Genomic DNA, 27,964 nt, shown 5'->3' on the forward strand with positions numbered 1-27,964 from the left:
TCTAAGACTCCGGTGGGCCATTTTTGCCCATCAACCTCCACTGAAAAAACCCAGACGGAGAAATTGAAAACGCTTTTTCAGAAAAGTGAGTACATTCATTACAAATCAAAAACTGAAATCTTTCATTTCTATAAGCACTTTGCTTTGCCGCTCCCAGTTGAGTTCAAGTGCCTCCTGCTTGCTTTAATTCTGTGTCTAGTGGTTGATGGAAGCCCACCTATGGCAAACTGAAGTGAATGGATATCCACCTTTGTGGTCGTGAGAAGTCAAGCAAAATGACTCCTTTTATTAGCCAACTAAAAAGATTACAATATGCAAGCTTTCGAGTCAATTCAGGCTCCTTCTTCAGGCAAGATGTAACTTGCCTCATAAGCTTGCATATTGTAATATTTTTAGTTAGCTAATAAAAGGAGTCATTTTGCTTGACTTCTCACTACATTCATAATGGCTAAAACCGTGCAACACCCTAGTTCTACCTTTGTGGTAGAAATTTAACGTCTTATTAAAGAAAGAAACATCCTCTAACAGGACAAATCAGTAATCAGGCAGGTGACAAACTGTTCAGTGTATCTTTTAATTACCTCTCATCAAAATGCCTTGGACTTCGGTGGGTTGGCACCCTGCCCGGGATTGGTTCCTGCCTTGTGCCCTGTGTTGGCTGGGATTGGCTCCAGCAGACCCCCGTGACCCTGTGTTCGGATTCAGCGGGTTGGAAAATGGATGGATGGAAAATGTCTTGGAGGGAGCGTTCTTCAAAAGCAGCCTGGTCAGAATGGTCAGAGGAAAACAAAGAAAAGAGGTTCATTTTATAAACTACTGAATATACATAAAGCGTTAATCAATGCATACATTTACTCTAGTTGGTTCGTTGGTTTACACCCAAACGACTTATACAGGTGCTGGTCATAAAATTAGAATATCATGACAAAGTTGATTTATTTCAGTAATTCCATTCAAAAAGTGAAACTTGTATATTAGATTCATTCATTACACACAGACTGATGTTTAATCAAATGTTTATTTCTTTTAATGTTGATGATTATAACTGACAACTAATGAAAGTCCCAAATTCAGTATCTTGGAAAATTAGAATATTGTGAAAAGGTTCAATATTGAAGACACCTGGTGCCACACTCTAATCAGCTAATTAACTCAAAAGCCTTTAAATGGTCTCTCAGTCGAGTTCTGTAGGCTACACAATCATGGGGAAGACTGCTGACTTGACAGTTGTCCAAAAGACGACCATTGACACCTTGCACAAGGAGTGCGAGACACAAAAGGTCATTGCTAAAGAGGCTGGCTGTTCACAGAGCTCTGTGTCCAAGCACATTAATAGAGGACAAGACGTGGTAGAAAAAAGTGGACAAGCAATAGGGATAAGCGCACCCTGGAGAGGATTGGGAAACAAAAGCCATTCAAAAATGTGGGGGAGATTCACAAAGAGTGGACTGCAGCTGGAGTCAGTGCTTCAAGAACCACCACACACAGACGTATGCAAGACATGGGTTTCAGCTGTCGCATTCCTTGTGTCAAGCCACTCGTGAACAAGAGACAGCGTCAGAAGCGTCTCGCCTGGGCTAAAGACAAAAAGGACTGGCCTGCTGCTTTCTGATGAAAGTAAATTTTGCATTTCCTTTGGAAATCAAGGTCCCAGAGTCTGGAGGAAGAAAGGAGAGGCACAGAATCCACATTGCGTGAGGTCCAGTGTAAAGTTTCCACAGTTAGTGATGGTTTGGGGTGCCATGTCATCTGCTGGTGTTGGTCCATTGTGTTTTCTGAGGTCCAAGGTCAACACAGCCATCTACCAGGAAGTTTTAGAGCACTTCATGCTTCCTGCTGCTGACGAACTTTATGGAGATGCAGATTTAATTTTCCAACAGGACCTGGCACCTGCACACAGTGCCAAAGCTACCAGTACCTGGTTTAAGGACCATGGTATCCCTGTTCTTGATTGGCCAGCAAACTCGCCTGACCTTAACCCCACAGAAAATCTATGGGGTATTGTGAAGAGGAAGATGCAATACGCCAGAGCCAACAATTCAGAAGAGCTGAAGGCCACTATCAGAGCAACATGGGCTCTCATAACACCTGAGCAGTGCCACAGACTGATCGACTCCATGCCACGCCGCATTGCTGCAGTAATCCAGGCCAAAGGAGCCCCAACTAAATATTGAGTGCTGTACATGCTCATACTTTTCATGTTCATACCTTTCAGTTGGCCAACATTTCTAAAAATCCTTTTTTTTGCATCGGTCTTAATTGATATTCTAATTTTCCGAGATCCTGAATTTGGGACTTTCATTAGTTGTCAGTTATAATCATCAAAATTAAAAGAAATAAACATTTGAAATACATCAGTCTGTGTGTAATGAATCTAATATACAAGTTTCACTTTTTGAATGGAATTACAGAAATAAATCAACTTTGTCATCCATCCATCCATCCATCCTCTTCCGCTTATCCGAGGTCGGGTCGCGGGGGCAGCAGCTTGAGCAGAGATGCCCAGACTTCCCTCTCCCCGGCCACTTCTTCTAGCTCTTCCGGGAGAATCCCGAGGCGTTCCCAGGCCAGCCAGGAGACATAGTCCCTCCAGCGTGTCCTGGGTCTTCCCCGGGGCCTCCTCCCGGTTGGACGTGCCCGGAACACCTCCCCAGGGAGGCGTCCAGGAGGCATCCTGATCAGATGCCTGAGCCACCTCATCTGACTCCTCTCGATGTGGAGGAGCAGCGGCTCTACTCTGAGCCCCTCCCGGATGACTGAGCTTCTCACCCTATCTTTAAGGGAGAGCCCAGACACCCTGCGGAGGAAACTCATTTCAGCCGCTTGTATTCGCGATCTCGTTCTTTCGGTCACTACCCATAGCTCATGACCATAGGTGAGGGTAGGAACATAGATTGACCGGTAAATTGAGAGCTTTGCCTTATGGCTCAGCTCCATTTTCACCACGACAGACCGATGCAGAGCCCGCATCACTGCGGACGCTGCACCGATCCGCCTGTCGATCTCACGCTCCATTCTTCCCTCACTCGTGAACAAGACCCCGAGATACTTGAACTCCTCCACTTGAGGCAGGATCTCGCTCCCAACCCTGAGAGGGCACTCCACCCTTCTCCAGCTGAGGACCATGGTCTCGGATTTGGAGGTGCTGATTCCCATCCCAGCCGCTTCACACTCAGCTGCGAACCGATCCAGAGAGAGCTGAAGATCACGGCCTGATGAAGCAAACAGGACAACATCATCTGCAAAAAGCAGTGACCCAATCCTGAGCCCACCAAACCGGACCACCTCAACGCCCTGGCTGCGCCTAGAAATTCTATCCATAAAAGTTATGAACAGAATCGGTGACAAAGGGCAGCCCTGGCGGATATTCTAATTTTATGACCAGCACCTGTATAAAATAAAAGTCTATCTCTATATATATAAAATCCATTGTGTGTCTGTCTGTCTGAATGGCTGTTTGCTTTTCACGAGAGAACTACATAACGGATTTAGATCGTTTTTTTTTTTTTTTTCTATAATTTGCTTGAACATTCTGGTTGATCTTATGACTTCTCTCGTCACGCTAAGTATTACAGTTCACTTGTGGCACCGATTAATAAGCATGAATCCAAGAGACTCGCTGTGGGCCGAGGGGAGGGGGAGGCAGGACCTCAGGAGTGGAGAACCACGTGTTGGAGCACACCTTGTCTCATTCAAGTTGATAAATATTTTGTATGTCTTTATTTGTAATTAGGCAAAGCGATGTAATATTAGTGTTACATTAGTGAGAAGCATTTATGTTTACCTCCACTTTTAGGAATGGGTCTCTCTGAATTTTACAACAGGGTTTGGGGGAAGTGCCTCAAACCAGTTTGGTAATTGTTTCTCTGATAAAGTCTCTCTCTCAACCCCCACACAAAGCCAGGCTGCCTAACTGCCAAGCTTTACCTTAACATGTGGTTTTGGTGGGCAGGTGTTAAGATGTTCCATCCCCCCAATGGTCTGAAATATGACTGTTTGGAATCAGCTTCTATCAGAAGCCATTAAATACCATGACGCCCTATTGGCTGTAGGGGTTGGACAGAAAACCTATAAATTTGCTTTCTTCACCTCACCTTCTCTCTCTTACCAAACTGATGAATGACCATCTCACACCATAAACTGAGATGGACAACACAATGGAGAGCGCAGCTCAGCAGCCATATTGAGACAGGCATGCGGCCTGTTCTGAAGGAAGCTGACCACCAATGATGCCTTAACTAGAGACATTTTTAAGTAACTAATAAGTCTGTGTGCCACCTGAAACTACACATCACCATTTATCAGGTTGTATGGTTGCCAGTATTCAAATGTACTTTGCATATTGTTATTATTTATGAATATTACCAATAATACATTGTTTAAATTGTAACTTAACTCCTGCTTATCTTTTACTACACCTAATTGCCTGAGGTCATAGATGTAGAAGGGAAGGTGGGAAGAAGTTATAAAGTACATCCATCCATCCATCCATTGTCCAACCCGTTATATCCTAACTACAGGGTCACGGGGGTCTGCTGAAACCAATCCCAGCCAACACATGGTGCAAGGCAGGAAACAAACCCCGGGCAGGGTGCCAGTCCACAGCAGGTTATAAAGTACAATACGTTATAAACAGTGGTAAGTCTGGGAGATTTGAGGCCTTCTGACAAAAGGCTACATATCTCTCTATTATAAAAAAAAATCTTGGGAGGTAGACTAGAGATACGAGATGTGATCTTCTCAGAAGACAATGTGACATCCCACAAAAGACACTTTAACGTCACGTGAGACCAGGCAGTGAGACAACATTTAAAACAAGTTCACGGACATCTAACCAAGCAGTTGTTGGAATGCTTTTGGCAGACCCACTTCGTGTGCTCCCAGCTCTTAAAACAATGACAAGCGACAAGCAGAACACGCAACTCACCAGCAGCAACAGCAGGAAAGCAGCAGATGATCCGACTGCTTCTCCTTAGCGTGCGTTCAGCCACCCCCACCCCCAAATTCTACACGTGAGCGGCAGAGACGCGAAGTGGCAAAAGGACAGCTGCTGTAGAGGCTTTTAAACAATCGACGCGCAGCTCACCAGAAACAACAAGCCAGCAAATGATCCAACTGGAACTCCATAGCATGCGTTCAAACCCCCCTTGACAACGCGAGCGGCAGGAGACACGAGGTGGCAAAAGGACAGCTGCTGCACAGCCTTTAAAATGATTGACATGCAGCGCGACAAACAGAGCACGCAGCTCACCAGCAGCAGCAGCAGAAAGAAAGCAGATGATCTGACTGCATCTCCTTAGCGTGCGTTCAGCAGTTCCCCTTCACAACACGAGCAGCATTATACGTCCTGCGAGAAAGAGATTTAACCATGTGTAAGAGCCATTTTCCTAGTTCTATAAGATCTTTGTATATAACCTTCATTTGGATCTTGATCTTTGTTTGTCCGCAAAAAGTTTACATGCTGTGATTAACCGCTAGATGGCAACTCTGAGTCACATCTTTATATATAATCTTCATTTGGATCTTGATCTTTGTTTGTCCGCGTATTCATGTTCCCCTGACACTGCCTTGGTTGTTACTTTTGTTTACAAACACTGTCGATACCACTCTTTGTGTTTAGATCTGGCGTCGACACCTGCTTCGTTGTCGAGACTGTGGTTTTTTGTGTTTCTGTCGACTGTCGTTGACAGCACTTCATCCAAATCGAATGTTCATCCACTTCTTGGAGTCGGCAGTCAGAGTATATAAGTCGGACACACTTCTGTGATTTTCCATCAGTCAGCGTTTGGAGTTCAAGAAAGAAGCATTGGTTCTTCTTTACTCTTTGGATTGCCACAAAGCAACCTGCGAGATTGGAGAAAGGTTGAGAAGAGATCATGAGAGGAAACGACAGCGTCGTGAAAACGAGACGGACTGTGAACGGAGAGAAGCAGAAATGCTCCTACACCACCACATAATTACTATTCGGACAGTGATTCCGAGTAGGCCGTTCCTATCGAATCAATGTCCAAGGGTTTTCTTTTGTAATTTTGTTTCCCTTATAAAAATCACTAGCAAAATACTCGCGCTTCGCAGCGGAGAAGTAGTGTGTTAAAGAGGTTATGAAAAAGAAAAGGAAACATTTTAAAAATAATGTAACATGATTGTCAATGTAATTGTGTTGTCATTGTTATAAGTGTTGCTATACACACACACACACACATAAACATATATATACATATATACATATCTACATATACACATATCTACATATATATATATACATATACACATCCACATATATATATATATATATATATCAACATATATATATATATACACACATACATACACACATATGTACATATACACATACATACACTGTAGATACATATACATATATACATATACACATACATAGATACAGATACACACACATACATATATATACACACATACATACATAGATACACACACACACACACATATATATATATATATATATATAATATACACATACACACATAAACATATATGTACATATACACATATATACATATATATATATATATATATATATATATATATATATATACATATACACATCTACATATATATACAAATATATATATATATATATACACACATATCACACATATATATATACACATAGATATACACATATACATATATACATATACATACATACACATACATATATATATATATATATATATATATATATTTACATATCTACATATATATACACATATATATATACATATCTACATATATATAAATATATATATATACATATCTACACATATATACACATATATCTAGACATACATATATACATACATACATTGACATATATATATATATATATATATATATATATATATATATATATATATATATATATATATATATATATATATATATATATATATATCAAATGAATGTGAACCTTTTGTAGGGTCTGTCCCTGAGACTTATTAATTGTCATTGCTAAGCAGAGCCTTAGTGGAAATTGTAGGCGTTTGAATTGAAATGGGAGATTAGAGGGTATAACGGGGATGCGAGGAATAAAAACTCTCTCCCCTGAGCCACCGCCAGTAAAAATAGTTGCCTCAATGAGGTTCTTTTGCAGACACGTGACCTGAAGTCTCGTGCCGTCACAAAGTTTCAGTGGCTGTACGGAAATCCACAATCGGTTTCATATTGTTTTCGTACCTTATCAATTGTGTAATGTGTTTTTTGAACAGGTTTGATTCATCGAAGTAATCACTCCTGCTGCGTTGAATCACTTCACGTGAGCCGATCTCTTGTGTGATGTTGCGATGTCCAGGGGTTTATTTAATGTTAGCTAAGACCCGGCAGTTAAAAGTTTCTTGCTACAGCAATTTTAACTCTGTCACAAAGTGATCCAAACTGTCGTTTATACCTGGCGTCTTCTCAGTAAACTTGTATCTCGCGAATATGGCATTGCAAACGGCAGCGGGTCAGTTCACGTGCTTACATGGGAGGCGTGATGACGCGATATATTTTGATATACTGTATATCAAAATACCCGCGCTTGGCAGCGGCGAAGTACTGCTTTAAAATTTTTATTAAGAAGAAAAGTAAACCTTTTTAAACTGAGGGAAAATGAATCAATAATTATTTCTTAAGGATCTCTTTGTATACCATGTTGTCAGTTCGCCCTTCCAGTTCTAATATGACCAAGATGTGTGCTGAGCTTACTCTTGAGCATGAAATCTAACGTGGTTTGTGCCCTTCAGAATGAAAACAGTTTGCATTCACCTTTTTAATAAAAGGCGAGCTTTTAAGCCTGAGAAATCACCCCGTAAATGCACATGTTTAATTGCACGTGTTAATATCTATGCTTACACAGTATTAAAAGACACTCAACAAAAGAGACTTATTAATTGTCATTGCTAAGCAGAGCCTTAGTGTAAATTGGAGGTGTTTGAATTGAAATTGGAGATCAGAGGGTATAACGGGGATGCGAGGAATAAAAACTCTCTCCCCCGAGCCACCGCCAGTAAAAATAGTTGCCTGAATGAGGTTCTTTTGCAGACACGTGACCTGAAGTCTCGTGCCGTCACAAAGTTTCAGTGGCTGTACGGAAATCCACAATCGGTTTCATATTGTGAATTTCCCATTGGGATTAATAAAGTATCTATCTATCTATCTATCTATCTATCTATCTATCTATCTATCTATCTATCTATCTATCTATCTATCTATCTATCTATCTATCTATCTATCTATCTATCTATCTATCTATCTATCTATCTATCTATCTATCTATCTATCTATCTATTGTTTTCGTACCTTATCAATTGTGTAATGTGTTTTTTGAACAGGTTTGATTCATTGAAGTGATCACTCCTGCTGCGTTCAGTCAGTTCACGTGAGCCGCTGTCTTGTGTGACGTTGCGATGTCCACGGGTTTATTTAATGTTAGCTGAGATCCGGCAGTTAAAAGTTTCTGGCCACAGTAATTTTAACTCTGTCACAAAGTGATCCAAACTGTCGTTTATACCTCGTGTCTTGTCATTAAACTTGTATCTCGCGAATATGGCATTGCAAACGGCAGCGGGTCAGTTCACGTGCTTACTTGGGAGGCGTGATGACGCGATATATTTTGATACATATCAAAATACCCGCGCTTCGCAGCGGCGAAGTACCGCTTTAAAATTTTTATTAAGAAGAAAAGTAAACCTTTTTAAACTGAGGGAAAATGAATCAATAATTATTTCTTAAGGATCTCTTTGTATATCATATTGTCAGTTCACCCTTCCGGCTGTAATATGACCAAGCTGTGTGCTGAGCTTACTCTTCAGCATGAAATCTTAACGTGGTTTGTGCCCTTCAGAATGAAAACAGCATTTACCTTTTTAATAAAAGGCGAGCTTTTAAGCCTGAGAAATCACCCCGTAAATGCACACGTTTAATTGCACATCTGTTAATATGTATGCTTACACAGTATTAAAAGACATTCAACAATTAACGTCATTTACCTTCGTTCCCGCATTTGACTCATGCTGTAAATCTCTTCCTTGTTTTCACTTAACGTGATTACGTAGGAGGCGTAATATGTGATGACGTGATACGTGACTCCGCCTCCTCCATTAGACTATATAGACAAAAAACAGGTTCCAGTTATGACAATTACGCGTAGAATTTCGAAATGAAACCTGCCTAACTTTTGTAAGTAAGCTGTAAGGAATGAGCCTGCCAAATTTCAGCCTTCTACCTACACGGGAAGTTGGAGAATTAGTGATGAGTGAATCAGTCAGTCAGTCAGTCAGTCAGTGAGTCAGTGAGGGCTTTGCCTTTTATTAGTATAGATAATGCTGTGCTACGAAGGGCCCAATTCACGACTGGCAGCCGCGTTTAAACAGGGAGCCCTTCACAGACAACTTTAACACGCACAACGTAGTTGGGAGCACATGGCTAGTTCATGAATATTTTACTAGATGACAATGCATAATCTATGGGAGGTTCCTATAACCCCCATAAGTAGAATTGTATTGGTATATTCTTGCCATTTCTAACAGCTTTGAGTAAACATTATTCTTCAGTTAGTGACAGCCTTGCCACGAGTAAGGTGTGGAAGGCATAAGGTTTTAAACCGTGCCAACTGGCCTACGGGCCTTTTGAGTGTTTGAAGTAAATATGTAAGAAAACAGCACTTAATTTATGTGCTGTGCCGTATGTTTAAAGCATACAGAAGAAGAAGCTACGAATCTTTAAGTATTTAAGAAGTTAAGGATCTTTAAGTAAAGAAGAAGAAGTAAAGTACTTTTAAGTACAGAAAAAAACTAAAGTTTCTCAAGAAAAGCTAAGTTTAGAGAAGATACATTTTTCCTTTTTTTTGCCTTTTATTCAACATGTGTAACTATTTTTTCTTTTATTCTTGTGTGGATTATTTGCTTTTAACTTTCACTAAATAATTTTAAAACAAACTTTTGGACTGAGAGATTTTTTTCGGCACGCATTTTACCCGTGCTTGACCTTGCCTTACACTTCGGCGGCTACACACGCCCGGGGCCGGAAATAAAGGACAAGTATATATTATTTAAAACAAAAGTTTTAAAGCAAAAGTGAAAATAATGCATATGTAACAATTCCCATGAAAATAACAATTTCTTTAAATTGTATATCCGGGTGGCGCAGTGATAATGCTGCTGCCTCGCAGTTAGGAGACCCGGGTTCACTTCCCGGGTCCTCCCTGCGTGGAGTTTGCATGTTCTCCCCGTGTCTGCATGGGTTTCCTCCCACAGTCCAAAGACATGTAGGTTAGGTGGATTGACGATTCTAAATTGGCCCTAGTGTGTGCTTGGTGTGTGGGTGTTGGCACCCTGCCCAGGATTGGTTCCTGCCTTGTGCCCTGTGTTCAGATTCAGCGGGTTAGAAAATGGATGGATGGATGTATATCTGGTAAACCAAACCCAGGGGTGGACAAGCGAAGCGAGCAGGGGGCGGGGTCCCCTAGTTAATAATACAAAACAAGACAAAACACTAGTGATACCCGTTTGTTTAGCAGACATCGAGAAGTTGTTAAGGAGTAAAGTTTGACGTTTTTGAGAGAGCTTTGATCAGAGCTACGTATGTTTTACAGGGTAGCTGTTCATTGGCAGAGATTTCACGGCCACATTCTCCCCACGCGGTGGACGCTCTCCCGTCAGAGCTGAACACGATCAGATACAGTGCCAACGTTTGCCGTTTTATCATACCTACCTTCTGCTTGGCCAGATTTTAGCAAATTAGCATCATTCTGAAGCAAAATCTTTAAATACCTATCAGACAGCATTGGTGTCACAATCCCTCCTAATCCACTAACAGCTGTGTTTTGTGGACCCCCTGAAGGGCTTAAAGTGGAGAAGGACAACCAAACTGTCATGGCCTTCACTTCACTATTGGTACGTAGACTTGTCATGCTCAACTGGAAGAATCCTAGCCCACCTCTTTTAAGTCAGTGGTTAACTGATGTTATATATTATTTGAAATTGGGAAAAAATCAAATTCTCTCTTAGAGGATCTGTGCAAAACTTTTTTAAAACCTGGGAGGATCTGATCAATAACATTTTAGAATAAGCATTTATATTGGGGGGAAGGATCCTCCTCCCTCTTTACTACTCTTAAAGTTTCACTCAGGCTGTTGGCCTTCCTCTGTTTCTCATGGGTGGAGGTTGAACTGAATTTAATTTTGTTAAGTTTGACTAGATTGTATGGAACGTTATATGCGTTTAGTAAATTCAATAAAAGAGAAAAAAAAGAGTAAGCCATAGAAGGCTACTGACCGATAAGAGGCAGACAGGTCACCGGTGAGGTCTTTGAAGGCCACAGTGCACACAAGTTCTTGTAACACGCAGGCTTGTAAGAAGACCTTATCACTGCTGTTACACAAACCCATTACTTAAGATCTCAAGGTTTCACAATGGTGTTTGCTCATTTGTACCTTTCAACTCTGAAGTGTCTGTGCAGCCCTGTACTCTCATTTTCTTTGTATTCACATAGATTTACTACAGGAGATGCCAAATATTTTCCATTATTCAAACACATGCTGTCCTCGGGACTTGAAGACCAAAGTCTTACCCACTATGTCAGTCTGCTTGCTTTTTCTACCAGAATGATCTAAATGGAGCACAGCAATAAAAAATAAGGTAACTAATAGTATTATTCGGAAGAAGGGATGACAGTTCTGGAATCACAGTAAAGTGTTTAATTACCACCATCCATACATTTCACCGTATCTTACTGAGCATGCAATGCAAAAAATGTGAAATTGTGAAAAGACAGATGAAGTAACTTTCTTGTGCTCACACAGGTGTCAGTAGTGGGATTTGAAATTACAATCTCAGGATTTCAAAGTAAGTCCACTGTCTTAACCACTTTTCTCCTAGAATCATTCTGACTCAGCAAGATGCTGAGAAATGAGTTCACGCCTTTGTTTTCAGTCGACTGGATTACTGTAACGCCCTCCTCTCCGGACTACCCAAAAAACACACCAAGCGATTGCAACGAGTGCAGAATGCAGCTGCTAGAATCTTAACTAGGAAAAGAAAATCCAAGCACATCACACCAGTCTTAGCGTCACTACACTGGTTACCGGTGCCAGTTAGAATTGACTTTAAAATACTGCTTATGGTTTACAAAGCCTTCAATAATCTCACTCCATCTAATATCTCAGAAAGTCTGTCACCTTACACTCCAAATTGTAACCTTAGATCATCAAATGAGTGTCTGCTTAGAATTCCAAGAGCTAAACCTAAAAGAAGTGGTGAGGTGGGCGGCCTTCTGCTGTTATGCACCTAAAATCTGGAATAGCTTGCCAATAGGCATTCGCCAGGCTAATACGGTGGAGCACTTTAAAAAACTGCTGAAAACTCATTACTTTAAGATGGCTTTCTCATAGCTTCATCCTGTTCAGCCTATATACATCGGACTTCCAATACAACTCGGAGTCCTGCCATGGGCAAAAGTTCACTGACGACATTGCTATCGTGGGCTGTATCAGGAGTGGGCAGGAGAAGGAGTATAGGAACCTAATCAAGGACTTTGTTAAATGGTGCGACTCAAACCACCTACACCTGAACACCAGCAAAACCAAGGAGCTGGTGGTGGATTTTAGGAGGACCAGGCCCCTCATGGACCTCGTGATCATCAGAGGTGACTGTGTGCAGAAGGTGCAGACCTATAAATACCTGGGAGTGTAGCTGGATGATAAATTGCACTGGACTGCCAATACTGATGCTCTGTGTAAGAAAGGACAGAGCCGGTTATACTTCCTTAGAAGGCTGGCATCCTTCAACATTCCTTGAATAATCTGACGGTTGTGGCGCGTGCCCTCTTCTACATGGTGGTGTGCTGGGGAGGCAGCATTAAGAAGAAGGACAAACTGGTTAGGAAGGCAGGCTCTATTGTTGGCATGAAGATAGACAGTTTGACATCTATGGCAGAGTGACGGGTGCTCAGCAGGCTCCTATCAATTATGGAGAATCCACTGCATCTACTAAACAGTGTCATCTCCAGACAGAAGAGCAGCTTCAGCGTAAGACTGCTGTCACCGTCCTGCTCCGCTGACAGACTGAGAAGATCATTCCTCCCCCAAACTATGCGACTCTTCAATTCCACCCGGGGTTAGACGTTAACATTATTCAAAGTTATTGTCTGTTTTTACCTGCATTTTTATTACTCTTTAATATTGTTTTTTGTATAAATAGATAGATAGATAGATAGATAGATAGATAGATAGATAGATAGATAGATAGATAGATAGATAGATAGATAGATAGATAGATAGATAGATAGATAGATAGATAGATATTGAGAAATAAGAAAAAACATTAGTAACTGTAATGATTATAAGTATTTAACTCACAAATACCAAGGACTGTATTTTGTATTACAGTAATCCCTCCTCCATCGCGGGGGTTGCGTTCCAGAGCCACCCGCGAAATAAGAAAATCCACGAAGTAGAAACCATATGTTTATATGGTTATTTTTATATTGTCATGCTTGGGTCACAGATTTGCGCAGAAACACAGGAGGTTGTAGAGAGACAGGAACGTTATTCAAACACTGCAAACAAACATTTGTCTCTTTCAAAAGTTTAAACTGTGCTCCATGACAAGACAGAGATGACAGTTCCGTCTCACAATTAAAAGAATGCAAACATATCTTCCTCTTCAAAGGAGTGAGCGTCAGGAGCAGAGCATGTCACAGAGATAGAGAAAAGCAAACAAATCAATAGGGCTGTTTGGCTTTTAAGTATGCGAAGCACTGCGGCACAAAGCTGTTGAAGGCGGCAGCTCACACCCCCTTCGTCAGGAGCAGGGAGAGAGAGAGAGAGAGAGAGAGAGAGAGATAGAGAGAGACAGAGTTTGTTTTTCAGTCAAAAATCAATACGTGCTCTTCAAGCTTTTAAGTATGCGAAGCACCGTGCAGCATGTCGTTTCAGGAAGCAGCTGCACAAAAGATAGCAACGTGAAGATAATCTTTCAGCATTTTTAGATGAGCGTCCTTATTGTCTAGGTGTGCGAACAGCCCCCCTGCTCAATCCCCCTACGTCAGGATCAGAGAAAGTCAGTGCAAGAGAGAGAGAAAAGTAAGTTGGGTCGCTTCTCAGCCATCTGCCAATAGCGTCCCTTGTATGAAATCAACTGGGCAAACCAACTGAGGAAGCATGTACCAGAAATTAAAAGACCCATTGTCCGCAGAAATCCGTGAACCAGCAAAAAATCCGCGATATATATTTAAATATGCTTACATATAAAATCTGCCATGGAGTGAAGCCGCGAAAGGCGAAGCACGATATAGCGAGGGACTACTGTAATCATGCTGCAGAGAGCTGTATGATTTATTACTTCTATATGAATTTGTTCTTCATTTAGGTAGAAAAAGAATTAAGCTTGTGCACAGAATTATGTGATTAACTTTCATTCTTTTATGAGAAAATGCTGACCTCTTAATACTAACACAACACCCTGTGATATTATAAATCAATGTTATAGTTTCTGAATCCTTGCTTAAAACTATAAGAAACATGTCACTTATGAATTAATAAATAAGGATTTATTAATCTAACCAGACAAAATCTAATGAAGATATTAAAGCTATAAGAATGTGATTTCTTTGTAACTAATGTACTGAACTATAAGAAGCTGCTTTAAACTGGTCTTGTGTGTGTATACTGAGAAGGGCATATTCCTTAGGAATGCGAGTGCCTGGTGGCTCTTTGTTTTGGTACACTCCTGAATGTAATAAATCAGGATATAACCATAACTTACAGCAATCTATGTATGACCTCACAATGAACTGTCATGTTTATTTCTCTATGGCTAATGTATAAGCTAGGTGATATAAGAGAGGATTTTTTTTCTTTTAACAGACATTCTGTTCTGACCAGCCAGTGGCACTGAGCTGTGTGTGTGTGTGTGTGTGTGGGGGGGGGGGGGGGAAGGTAGTTTCCCATTGATTTCGACTTCAGTGACCACAATAGATAGATAGATAGATAGATAGATAGATAGATAGATAGATAGATAGATAGATAGATAGATAGATAGATAGATAGATAGATAGATAGATAGATAGATAGATAGATAGATAGATAGATAGATAGATACATATGCAGGATTAATACTGTTGGTATAAAGGACTACAAGTAGCGTTTCTTGAGACATATCTGCTGAACGATTCTTTGTCTGAAGGTCCTCAGAATTCATGATACTAAAGTAGTGGATATAAAAAGAAATCTTAATAAAATAACACATAATATGAAATCAACATACAGTTTGAGTGGAGCAGGCAGAGCAACGCCATTTTGTCTGTATCAGAATTGGGAGAACATGCGATTAGTGGTCCAAATCTCACATGAAAGGTTGTATAGTTTTGCTCTCTGCACAAAGATCAGTCTTTTTTGTGGTGCAAATGATGAATAACAATCAGAATCGGGCAGCTGAATAGCCATAGAATAGTCAAAGGGATCAGATTTTAATTTAGTGATCATACATTTTTCAAATAGATTTGATTGCAAAAGAAACAGACTTACGCACTTGTCTGTGATAACCAGCAAGCTAGTCAATGTCCTTCTACATACACTAGAAATTGTTTCCCCAGCCATCTGAGATGTGACCACTCATACTTTTAGCTTCATATTTTAAGGATAGTGTGATATTTTGTGACCTTGTAACTTTGTAATTTTGTTTGTTTGCACATTAAAAGAGCAATTAAATGTCCTGGAATGATATTAAAATTTAACCTGAGTAATTGCTGGGATGCTTCGCTAGAATTTATTAACATTTAGCCTTGATCCAGTCAATTTATAGTAATAGTTAACCATAAACCAAATCATAACATTGAAATGATATTAAATTTTAACTATGTCGAAACAGCTGAGATGCTTTGCTCAGATTTATCAACATTTAGTCTTTTATGGGTAAATTCCACGGAGAGCCCAAGTTTGAGAAAAAAACTGAAGAAATCGAATCAATCAGACACTCCATTTAAAACATTAATACAATTGATGTCAGAGAAACATCCACTCCATCAAATTTACTGAGGGCGAGTAGCTCGGATAGCCAGAATTATAAGAAGCAAAAACCAGCCTGAACTTTCAGTGACACACTTGATCAATCATTCACCAAACTTTCCTTATCGTTTTTATCAATGTGTGTACAGCGCATACATAAGTGAGATTTACTGAAAAGTTACAAAAGCATTGAAACAATTATAATTCCCAATACTCTTGTGGTTGTTGCTTTGTTTAGAGGTTAGTGGGTCAAAAGTGTGTAGTAGCATGGGGCTGCTGAAATTCCTTGGCGGTTCCTCTTTTAAAAAATATAAAGCTGCTATTGACCAGCAATAAGATGTACACCAGATAATCAGAGAGCTCCATCAAAACCACTGGACGGCACTGGTAAGAAATAATTAGCACTTTTCTAGATAGTACATTTGTAGATAGTAACTGACACTAATGGCAATTATATAACTTTTTGTCTTCTCTCTATATGTTATAGAGTATCTCCCAATATAATACAAGGAGAACACGACACGTGTTTCACACTTATTGAGGTTCATGAGGTGTTCACACTTCTGCATCCCCTTATGGGGATTGAACCTCTGACGTTGTGCCACAGCAGGCGGTTTTCTTATTTGACAGGGTGAAGGCATTCTTACATTCTTAGGTCTGAATCGCAATCTTATTATTAGGTGGTTACCTACCAGGTAACACTTAATGGTTGGTGAGCCAGATGGCAAACATCCACCATGTCCTCTCAGTTGCGAGAAGCAGATCACAGATATGTGATCCAGCATCTGCCAATAATACAAAGAGTACACGACAAGTGTTTTACCCTTATTGGGGCTCATCAGGTGTACATACTTTTGCTTCCCCTTATGGGGATCGAACCTCGAATGGTTCAATCCCCATAAGAGGATGCAAAAGTGCCTGCACCTGATGAGCCCCAATAAGGGCAGAACACTTGTGTTTTCTTTGTATTAATAGATTATTAGATGCTGTATCCATCCATCCATCCATCCATTTTCCAACCCGCTGAATCCGAACACAGGGTCACGGGGGTCTGCTGGAGCCAATCCCAGCCAACACAGGGCACAAGGCAGGAACCAATCCAGGGCAGGGTGCCAACCCACCGCAGTGCTGTATCATATATATATACTATATTTGCTGTACTATATCCATATTACTAACCGAGAATGGTAAACTGGATATGGATGCAGGGACATGCCCGTGGACGCAGGAGACATAGTGCGCAGGCGCCACATAAAGCCCCCCTTCCCAGAGTGAAACGGGAGAGACTACGAACGTGCGCAGGCGCCACACAAAGCCCCCCCGCCCCAGAGCAAAACGGGAGAGACTACGAACCATCTGACATGGCGCAAACCAGGCAGGCACGGCTCCAAAAAGAAACAGCTCGACTGACCAGGCTACAATGTGAAACGGGAAACACCACGGAGTCCGTAGTGGTCCACAATGCACCACATGATAGTACGGAAGGAGCTCTGAATTAACAGTGGGGGGCCCCAGAGAGACACGGGCGGACGCTCCGTATTAAACGTACGTCATCCTCACATGTCCAAACTATACAGCATAGGTGGATTGCATTACAGTGATGCATTATTGACAGTACAGTAAAGATCACAGTATCGCAAACAAATGGAAATTAGTACTCGAAAAAGGGGGAATATAATCACCACGGACCAGGTGTCATTGAAACAAAAGCAGGATAAAGCGAGGTCAGAAATTAAAGACAGAGTAGAAAACAAAGTAAAACGTCATAAAGAGGTTAAAGAACGGGGCCAAACACATGGAGAGCAGGTTACAGATGATGAAATCTGGAATGCAACATCTTCAAAAACACCTAGGCACGAAACACATGCACAGCGAGATACAGAATATAAACGCAGACAGTTAAACGTCCACACCACACAGCGGAGGCGGACACGGAAGGTGCAGGCGCCTACATCGCGCGTCGGAAGGCGCAGGAAAGTACGAAAGGCAAAGGCGCCTACACAGCATGGTAAAACCCGACATAATACGGAAGGCGCAGGCGTCGCCGCCATATTGTGAGTGGCACTACTGCGTAGTGAAGACGCAGGCGTCACCGCCATATTGTGCATGGCACTACTGCGGAGTGAAGTTAGGAATAATGTGCTGCTTGGGATCGTACAAAACGCCGAACGCGACCCACCTGGATACAATCAACGTACGCAGGCGCCTACAACACGTGTCTGAAACTGCGGAGGCAAAGCAGGCACGGATTCAAACCAAACAAGCTCGACTGACGGATATACGCCTACAACGCACGTCTCAAACCACAGAAGCAGGGCAGGCACGGGTTCAAAACAACGCAGGCTCCTACAACGCGTGTCTGAAACTGCGGAGGCAAAGCAGGCACGGATTCAAACCAAACAAGCTCGACTGACGGATATACGCCTACAACGCACGTCTCAAACCACAGAAGCAGGGCAGGCACGGGTTCAAAACAACGCAGGCTCCTACAACGCGTGTCTGAAACTACGGCTGCCCAGCAAGCACGGGTTCAAAATGCCGGGGGTAGCCGAGCGAAGCTTGCCGGGGGCGGAGCCCCCTTGTACTATATATAAACTGATGGAAGGCAGGGATGGGTTGTCACTCTGGAAAGGTATATATACAAGATGGTTGGTGCCCCATTTAGATAGATAGATAGATAGATAGATAGATAGATAGATAGATAGATAGATAGATAGATAGATAGATAGATAGATAGATAGATAGATAGATAGATAGATAGATAGATAGATAGATAGATAGATAGATAGATAGATAGATAGATAGATACTTTATTAATCCCAAAGGGAAATTCACAAAATATATTTACAAAATCACATTTATAAGTGTATACACTGAATATAAATAGATAGATCTCACCATCAGAAATGATTCACCCCTTTATGAACGCTCTGAAGATGAGTCATTCAGAATGCTGGTGTCTTCACCTAGACAACTTTAGATGGAACATACAGGTATACATACAGGTATATGCAGGGCTTAGGCTCTATTGTGAAGTTTGAGCTTTGATGAGACATTCTTTACGGACATTGTCTCAGTCCGACTACTACTGAGTAGTAGTTTTATATGCTTCATAGACGGTTGGGTTAATTAAGTTATTAGGAAAGGAATACGAGTAAGGAATAATGAATGACAAGTACTGACTCTTCAGTTACTGTATTTTGTATGTAATGTTGAAGAAAAATGAGTCGCAGCCATAGGAATGAAAAATCAAAAAAGAGATCTCCTTTATATCTTTCTGTTTTCTCCTCAACAACTGTGAGATCTAAAAGGAATAAAATGGAGACGTTGTCTCTTGTCTCCTGCTTTTCGGGTTTTTCTTGTGAATACTTTACACCGGCGGTTCTCAAACTGTGTTGCGCGCCCCCCGAAGTAACAAAAAAGGGGGCGCGAAGATGTGAAAAAAAGAAAACAAGAATCGAAAAAATGAAAAATACATGTATTGAAACCAAAACAAACTAACTTAAACTACGTACATTCTGATACTAGAAAAATAAATATAGAGTTAGATCAATGTCGATAAAAGTTAAGTAATCCATCCATCCATAATTCAACCCACTATATCCTAACTACAGGGTCACAGGGGTCTGCTGGAGCCAATTCCAGCCAACACAGGGTGCAAGGCAGGAAACAAACCCCGGGCAGGGCGCCAGCCGACCGCAGGGCGTGCACATACACACACACACACACATCCAGCACACACTAGGGACAATTTAGGATCGCCAATGCACCTAACCTGCATGTCTTTGGGAGAAAACCCATGCAGACACAGGGAGAACATGCAAACTCCACGCAGGGAGGACCTAGGAAGCGAACCCAGGTCTCCTAACTGTGAGGCAGCAGCACTACCCACTGCACTACCGTGCCACCCAAAAGTTAATTAGGTATAATAAAATACTGTATGCATCTATGATATATCATTAATTAAAAAAGAACAAATTGGTATTAGTGGGCTCCTTTCAAAAAAACGTTAGAGGGGCACGATTAAAACTGTTATGAAAACTCGGGTCACAAATACTTTTCTTTATCAGTATGCTGCTGCTGGAGTATGTGAATTTTCTATCTATCTATCTATCTATCTATCTATCTATCTATCTATCTATCTATCTATCTATCTATCTATCTATCTATCTATCTATCTATCTATCTATCTATCTATCTATCTATCTATCTATTTCCCAACCCGCTGAATCCGTACACAGGGTCACGGGGGTCTGCTGGAGCCAATCCCAGCCAACACAGGGCACAAGGCAGGAACCAATCCTGGGCAGGGTGCCAACCCACCGCAGATCTATCTATCTATCTATCTATCTATCTATCTATCTATCTATCTATCTATCTATCTATCTATCTATCTATCTATCTATCTATCTATCTATCTATCTATCTATCTATCTATCTATCTATCTATCTATCTATCTATCTATCTATCTAGTGTCTTGACATTTTTTTGCAATTTCAAAGAATTTGCATTGTGTTCTCAGAAATGTATGGACGGCAGTAATAAAACACTTTACCAGAATTACAAAGCTGTAGTCCTTGCTTCTAGATAATTCTATGAATTGTTGTAATTTATATTGCTGTGCTCCAGTTAGATCAGACTCAGTCTAGAAGAAAAGGTGGGTGATGTGGCACAGTTGTTAAGACTTTGGATTTCAAAACCCTGAGGTTGTGGATTTAAATCCCACTACTGACACCACTGGGTGACCACATGAAAGTCACTGTGTCTGCCTGTGCTTCAACTGGGGAAAAAAAAAGAAATGTGACCGATTGTATCACAGATGTTGTAAGATACCATGAATAATGGCATCAGTCCAATAAAATATATGAAGTCTTGAAAGAGATTACAAGACTAGAAAAAGATTTCACAAAAATATGTCATGCTTTTCAAACCAGATTCTCAATTTGGCCTCCTTCTTCTTTGGTCGTATCTCGTGTCTCCTTTTTGTCTAAAGCTGTTTCTGCTAAGGAATTTTAGGAGCGTCACCTGTGACAAAGTTGATTCTTAAATGAAACATAAATGAGAATCTCTGTGCAAGTCTCCTGAGTCATTAAAGATCAGCCTTTGAGTGGTCAGATTTTCCTGTGCAGAATATGTTTAGCTTTCTATTACAGATGGCAGAAGTGTTTTTTTTGATTGCTTGTTTTCTTTTGTTTTCTCAGTGTATTGCAATGAGGATCTTCATTGTTCTGTGCTTTCTAATATCAGATGAAACAATCAGAGCTGCAGTGAATCCAGGTAGTTAAAGCTTAAATTATTTCAAAAATGTAATTTATGATATGTCATTCTCATATTATGTCTTACATTCAGCTATACCATACATGTTATTAAAACTTAAAGTCATGTAATTTTCTAACCAGCTTAATTCAAACCAGGGATGTGGGGGGTGCTGGAGCCTCTCCCAAGTAGCATAGGGCGCAAGGCAGGAACTAACCTGGCAGGGTGCCAGTCCATCACAGGGTGAACACGCATACACACACACACACACACACACACACACACACACACTTGGGCCAATTTAGCGTTGCCACTTCACCTAACCTGCATGCCAGGAAACTGGAGCCTCTGGGGGAACACCTCAACAGATACAGGGAGGACGTGGGACGTGGACCCTGGTCTCTTTACTGCGAGGCAGCAGTGCCACCGTGCCACTCTTAAAACATAATAATAATTTTTTCAGACACTGAAGGAAACTGTGTGCCAGTTGCAGTGTGCCGTCAGCTCAAGATGATCCCCTGCTGGTCTGCTCTTAGTCCACATTTACGGTCATAAAACTCACTTTGGGCTTTAGCATCGTCAATGTAGTTTAGTGCTATGTCCAGCAGCAGACCACGACCAGGACTTTGTGCAGAGGCAGTGGGCTTCTTGGAGTTGGAGGCTGGAAACAAAGCCACTTACTCACTTAGACCACCACCTCGTGAGCAGGTTCAGTGGACTTAGTATGGTAGGTGGCATTACAAAATGAATTCCTGGAGCATCAGACTGACTGGTAAGGGCATGAAAAAGCCTTCAAAATTTTGGAAATCATGTTTTATATTTATATTTGGGCTGGCATACAGCGTGACTCTGTATCAAATATGTTTAACTCTGTGCCTTAGACATAGAAAAATACACATCAACATACATCGATATTCAGTAAAATGACGAAGAGTTGGTGTCCTTAGTTAAGAAATCACTCTGCTGCTGGTTTGGAAAGAGCACACTGGAAGATGGTGCTGGTTTCTGCCATGCTGTATTCCTTTGGAGTGTCGTGGAGGCATCAGATCAAATCAAATCAAATCAGCCACGTTACCTGTCAAAGACAGATAATAGAATATGTTTTAAAATGTGTGATATCTCCTGCCCTACGTATAAAAACCAAGATCCAGGTTTTAATGACCTCTTGGGCACGGCCATCAGCAGTGTATCTGTTTGCACAGAGAGTATCGACCTCATAGAGAGGTTTACTTACCTTGGCAGTGATATTCATGTCTCTGATGACTCTTCCTATGAAGTCAGTAGATGGATCGGGAGAGCATGGGGGGTCATGAAGTTGCTGGGTTGAGGTGTGTGGCGCTCCCGATATCTCTGCAAAAGGACGAAGGTCCAAGTCTTTAGAGTCCTGGTGCTTCCTGCTTGCGAGACATGGACGCTATCCAGTGACCTGAGATGAAGACTGGACTCCTTCATGTGTGTCTCTTCAGAGAATCCTTGGGTACCGCTGGTTTGACTTTGTGCTGCTCACGGAGTCCCGAATGAGGCACATGACCTGCATGGTGAGGAAGCGTCAGTAACGGCACTACGACCATGTGGCACAATTCCCCGAGGGTGATCCGGCTCTTAGGACCCTCATTGTTAAGGACACGAGTGGCTGGACCAGGCCAAGGGGTCAGCTAGAGGGTCATTTCCAGAGGGTGGGACTGGACCACGTGTCTCCCTGGGGGGTTGCCAACCGGGATCCTAAGCTGATTCATTGTGTGGTAGGTGCAGCAACCCATTCTACCAGTGCCTGCTCCCCAACCCGACCGGACCTGACCTACATGTACCTTCAATGCCTTTCCTTGGTATCCTCATGTGTCTAATCCTCTCCTGACCGACACTTTCTATGTTAAGCGAGTTCTTGTAAAGCCATCTTCTCAGACTCTGGTTGCCTCAGGTTGGCTTTTATACTTCCCATCTTTGACTCTCAGTGTGCCTCCTACTCCTTCTCATGTGTCTCAAACTCACACTTCTTCTTGTGATCGCATCACCAAAGTCAAAATGACAACTCAAACACACCCAAACCAAGTGTTTTATGATACAGTAGATATACAATTATACACAGGTACAGACAGACAGATACACGGACACATGGACACTTACCATTCTATTACAGTAAATAAAAGTGTCCAGAAAATCAAAACTCTTTTGTATTGAAGACCCACCTTCAACCTGTCATTTATTCTTCAAGAGTGGACTTATTTCTTTGGTTCGCTTAGCCTACGAGAAAAGAAAGTTGAGAAAGTTCACATTTTTGTTGCTTTATTTTGAATCGAGTGCCCTGTAGAAATGTTTCAAATTTGAAAAGTCCCATTTAAAACTATTCATATGTTTTTGAAATAAGCCATCTTATAAAGAGAGCGACACTTTGATGATGAATGTAAAGTTTCACATGGACCTCGAGGAATGTGAATTTGTGAATTTCCCCTTGGGATTAATGAAGTATCTATCTATCTATCTATCTATCTATCTATCTATCTATCTATCTATCTATCTATCTATCTATCTATCTATCTATCTATCTATCTATCTATCTATCTATCTATCTATCTATCTATCTAAATGTGAAATCATCTTGTGTATTTTTCTTTTTTTAAACACTCCTTTAGCCCCACCTGGTGGCACAAGCAAATCCTTACAGGTTATTGATACCACAGCAGAGTAAATGATGTGAACTCACTGTCAGACTTCTGCAATGCAGCTTACTTTCCTGTTGCTTGGAGTTTTACCAGATAAGTGAACCATATAACTAAAAAAAGTGTTGGCACGGTGTAACATTCACGCATATTCTGGAACTTTCTTAACCATTTTGAAAGCTGATGAGCTGCTTCAACAAAAATTTATTGTCACATTTTGTTTATTGAACACTTCTGTAACAATGAATCATATTCAGAAATAACAGCAATAATAAAATGTAATTACATGTCTTGATATAAAATATGTTTTAAACACATCTTTTCAAGGGCTGAATGGTGGAGTGTGGAGACCTAAGTTCACGTCCGAGGTCCTCCTAGCACAGACTTTACATGTTCTCCCCATATCTGTGTGGGTTTCATCCCACTCTCCAAAGACAGGAAGGTCAGGTGAATTGGTGACACAAAATTGGCCTCTGTGTGTGTGTGTGTGTGCGTGAGTGTGTGAGTGTGTGTTCACCCTGTGATGAAGTTTGCTCCTGCCTTGAGCCCTATGCTAGTTGGGATAGCGTCCAGTATACCATACCCTTGGTCTCGATTAAGTGGGTTGGAAAATGACATGATGTTTCTACACTATCATGAACTTAAGAGCTGCTGCCACATATGCCTGGTGGCGATTAAACAGCTTTCATAGAAAGCAGAATCCCACTGAAGAGATTAGGCAAGTTAGACAATGTCGGCATGGTGGGACATTCAGGTGCGTTTGGCAATTAAGTTAACTGAAATGAAAGCTGGAGCATTTCACAATTTTTTATTTACTTTATCTAAGAGTCAGGTATTACATTTTTGCTTATTAAATAGTTTAGTAACAATGAATCATATTCAAAAATTACAGCAATAACAGAATGCAGTAACATGTTGGTAGACGACTTTCAATCTGAGCTTCTTAACAGCACTTTACAATGAAGTTTAAATTGTATCACAAAGAGGCTTGTGGTGGCTCAATGGCTTTCTTACACAGCAGACTGCAGTTCAAGATGTGAAAGTGGCCTCAAGTGATGTGTGTATTAGTGGTGGGGGGTCCGCGACAAACTGATGTTTGATCTTTTTTAATATAAGATTTTGGAAATGCAGTCCCATTACAGTAGTACCCAATAACTGAAAAATATCTATCGATACAAAATGACCAAGGCTAGCATCAATTCAGTATTAGTATCACCCTTGTGGAATCTAGGGGTCGCTGTTGCCCCGCTAAACCCACCAGACTGACATCCAGGACACACGTATAAAAGCACCAAGAAGATTCTTTAATAATATTCTTCAAAATAAGTGCACAAAGCAGCACACACTCCACAATTCTCCTTAATAAATCAATAATCAATAATACAATAACCAATAACACAATCCTCCACTCCCAACAGTCCCTCCCAACTCCGGCTCGGCTTATAGTCCATGACCCGGAAGTATTTCTTCTCCGGGTCAAACGCCACATCCTCCTTCATCAAGTATCCCGGAAGTACTGCGGGCTTCCGTCCTTGTGACTCCGAAGCACTAGTGTAACAGTAATAGTCCCCAGGTTCTTGGTAAGCTCCCCCTGGCGCCACCCACGGCATCCACAGGGCTGAAGAAACGGACTCCATGTCCCATGTTGCCCTGAGGAAATCCGGGGAACCATTTCCGTCCCGGGAAGCTACCATCTAGCGTTCCGGGGGATGTAGTGCCCTGAAAAGGCTGCTTTTCTTCCTTTTCTCTGTTGAGGGACGTCCCGGCCAGACCGAAATGCCTGCCATCCATCACACCCTATACAAGGGGAAAAGCAACTGAAATAAGCCCCCCCAACTAGTTATTAATATTAGTTAAAATACAGCAATTCGTTACAATTGGAATATAAACTGCATATTTTTTTTTTGTATTTCTCATCTGTAGGTATCCCAAAGCCTGGTGATCTCCTTGTTGGCGACCGCAAACTCTACGAGCATTGGGCAGTGTTTTATGGTGATGGTCAAGTCATTCACGTGGCTGGTAAGGAAACACTGGTGCTTTTCATTTTATCTACGACATTTTAAGTTTTGTTTTAGACATAACATTATAAGCCTAAGGTACTACCACAGTAAAAAGGAAATCCTACACCCTGGGGTACCCTTTCATGTTGGACCCGTGTTCACCCTCATCTGTCAGAAACTCACAGGGAAGTTGAGTCTGCTAGGCTTCAACACTCACCTCTGAGACTTACTGACTGAGAGACCCCAGAAAGTCTGTGTCGGAGACACCATCTCCAACACCATCACGCTAAGCACAGGTGCCCACTTCTGTTCACCCTGCTGACTCACAGCTGTTTGCGGCTGCGTACAACTCTAACACCATCATGAAGTCTGCTATTGACACAATGGAAGTGGGATGAGTCAGCTTACATAACGGAGATACGTCAATTGGTGGACCGTTGCAAGTACAATAAGCCTGTCTCTTAATGTGGACAAAATGACAGAAATGATTGTTGACTTTAAGAAGGCCCATGTTTTCCAAACCCTCATGCACACTGCGGGATCTGCGGTGGAACTGATCGAAATCACGAAATTCCTTTTTGGGCACCTGGCAGCTGCCCTTACTTGGTCAATTTACGGCACCTCCATAACCAAGGAGGCGCTGCAGTGTCTTCGCTTCCCTTTACAGTTGAAAGAGTCAAGCCTACCTCACCCCCTTCTCACCACATTCTACAGGGGCACCATCAAGAACGTTCTGACCAGCTACATTACCATCTGGTTTGGGAACTGTAATGTCTCTGACTGCGTGTCCCTACAATGGCTAGTACGCACAACAGAAAAGATCATTAAGACCTCTTTGCCCTCCATTAAAGACATCCATCCTCTTCCGCTTATCCAAGGTCGGGTCGCAGGGGCAGCAGCTTGAGCAGAGATGCCCAGACTTCCCTAACCCCGGCCACTTCTTCTAGCTCTTCCGAGGGAATCCCAAGGTGTTCCCAGGCCAGCCGGGAGACATAGTCCCTCCAGCGTGTCCTGGGTCTTCCCCGGGGCTTCCTCCTGGTTGGATGTGCCCGGAACACCTCACCAGGGAGGCGTCCAGGAGGCATCCTGATCAGATGCCCGAGCCACCTCATCTGACTCCTCTCGATGCAGAGGAGCAGCGGCTCTACTCTGAGCCCCTCCCGGATGACTGAGCTTCTCACCCTATCATTAAGGGAGAGCCCAGACACCCTGCGGAGGAAACTCATTTCAGCCGCTTGTATTTGCGATCTCGTTCTTTCGGTCACTACATATAGCTCATGACCATAGGTGAGGGTAGGAACATAGATCGACTGGTAAATTGAGAGCTTTGCCTTACGGCTCAGCTCCTTTTTCACCACAACAGACCGATGCAGAGCCCGCATCACTGCAGATGTCGCACCGATCCGCCTGTCGATCTCACACTCCATTCTTCCCTCACTCGTGAACAAGACCCCGAGATACTTGAACTCCTCCACTTGAGGCAGGATCTCGCTCCCAACCCTGAGAGGGCACTCCACCCTTTTCCGGCTGAGGACCATGGTCTCGGATTTGGAGGTGCTGATTCCCATCCCAGCCGCTTCACACTCAGCTGCGAACCGATCCAGAGAGAGCTGAAGATCACGGCCTGATGAAGCAAACAGGACAACATCATCTGCAAAAAGCAGTGACCCAATCCTGAGCCCACCAAACCGGACCCCCTCAACACTCTGGCTGCGCCTAGAAATTCTGTCCATAAAAGTTATGAACAGAATCGGTGACAAAGGGCAGCCCTGGCGGAGTCCAACTCTCACTAGGAAACAGGTTCGACTTACTGCCGGCAATGCGGACCAAGCTCTGACACCGATCGTACAGGGACCGAACAGCCCTTATCAGGGGGTCTGGTACCCCATACTCTCGGAGCACCCCCCACAGGATTCCCCGAGGGACATGGTTGAACGCCTTTTCCAAGTCAACAAAACACATGTAGACTGGTTGGTCGAACTCCCATGCACCCTCTAGGACCCTGCTAAGGGTGTAGAGCTGGTCC

The 27,964-nt window shown here is 42.1% G+C and overlaps 1 protein-coding gene across 1 annotated transcript in view; it reads left to right on the forward strand.

Moving 5' to 3' along the window:
• Nucleotides 1-16,284: 16,284 nt before the first annotated feature.
• LOC114659740 (uncharacterized) overlaps nt 16,285-27,964 on the forward strand; it is a 32,675-nt gene continuing 20,995 nt past the window's right edge. The window contains exons 1-3 of the mRNA XM_028812378.2: nt 16,285-16,411; nt 21,227-21,302; nt 25,862-25,957. Of these exons, the coding sequence (XP_028668211.1) occupies nt 21,236-21,302; nt 25,862-25,957 (163 nt within the window). The 5' untranslated portion in view covers nt 16,285-16,411; nt 21,227-21,235. The remainder of the gene's footprint in view (nt 16,412-21,226; nt 21,303-25,861; nt 25,958-27,964) is intronic.

Source organism: Erpetoichthys calabaricus, chromosome 10 (assembly GCF_900747795.2).
Source record: "Erpetoichthys calabaricus chromosome 10, fErpCal1.3, whole genome shotgun sequence".
Lineage (NCBI taxonomy): Eukaryota > Metazoa > Chordata > Cladistia > Polypteriformes > Polypteridae > Erpetoichthys > Erpetoichthys calabaricus.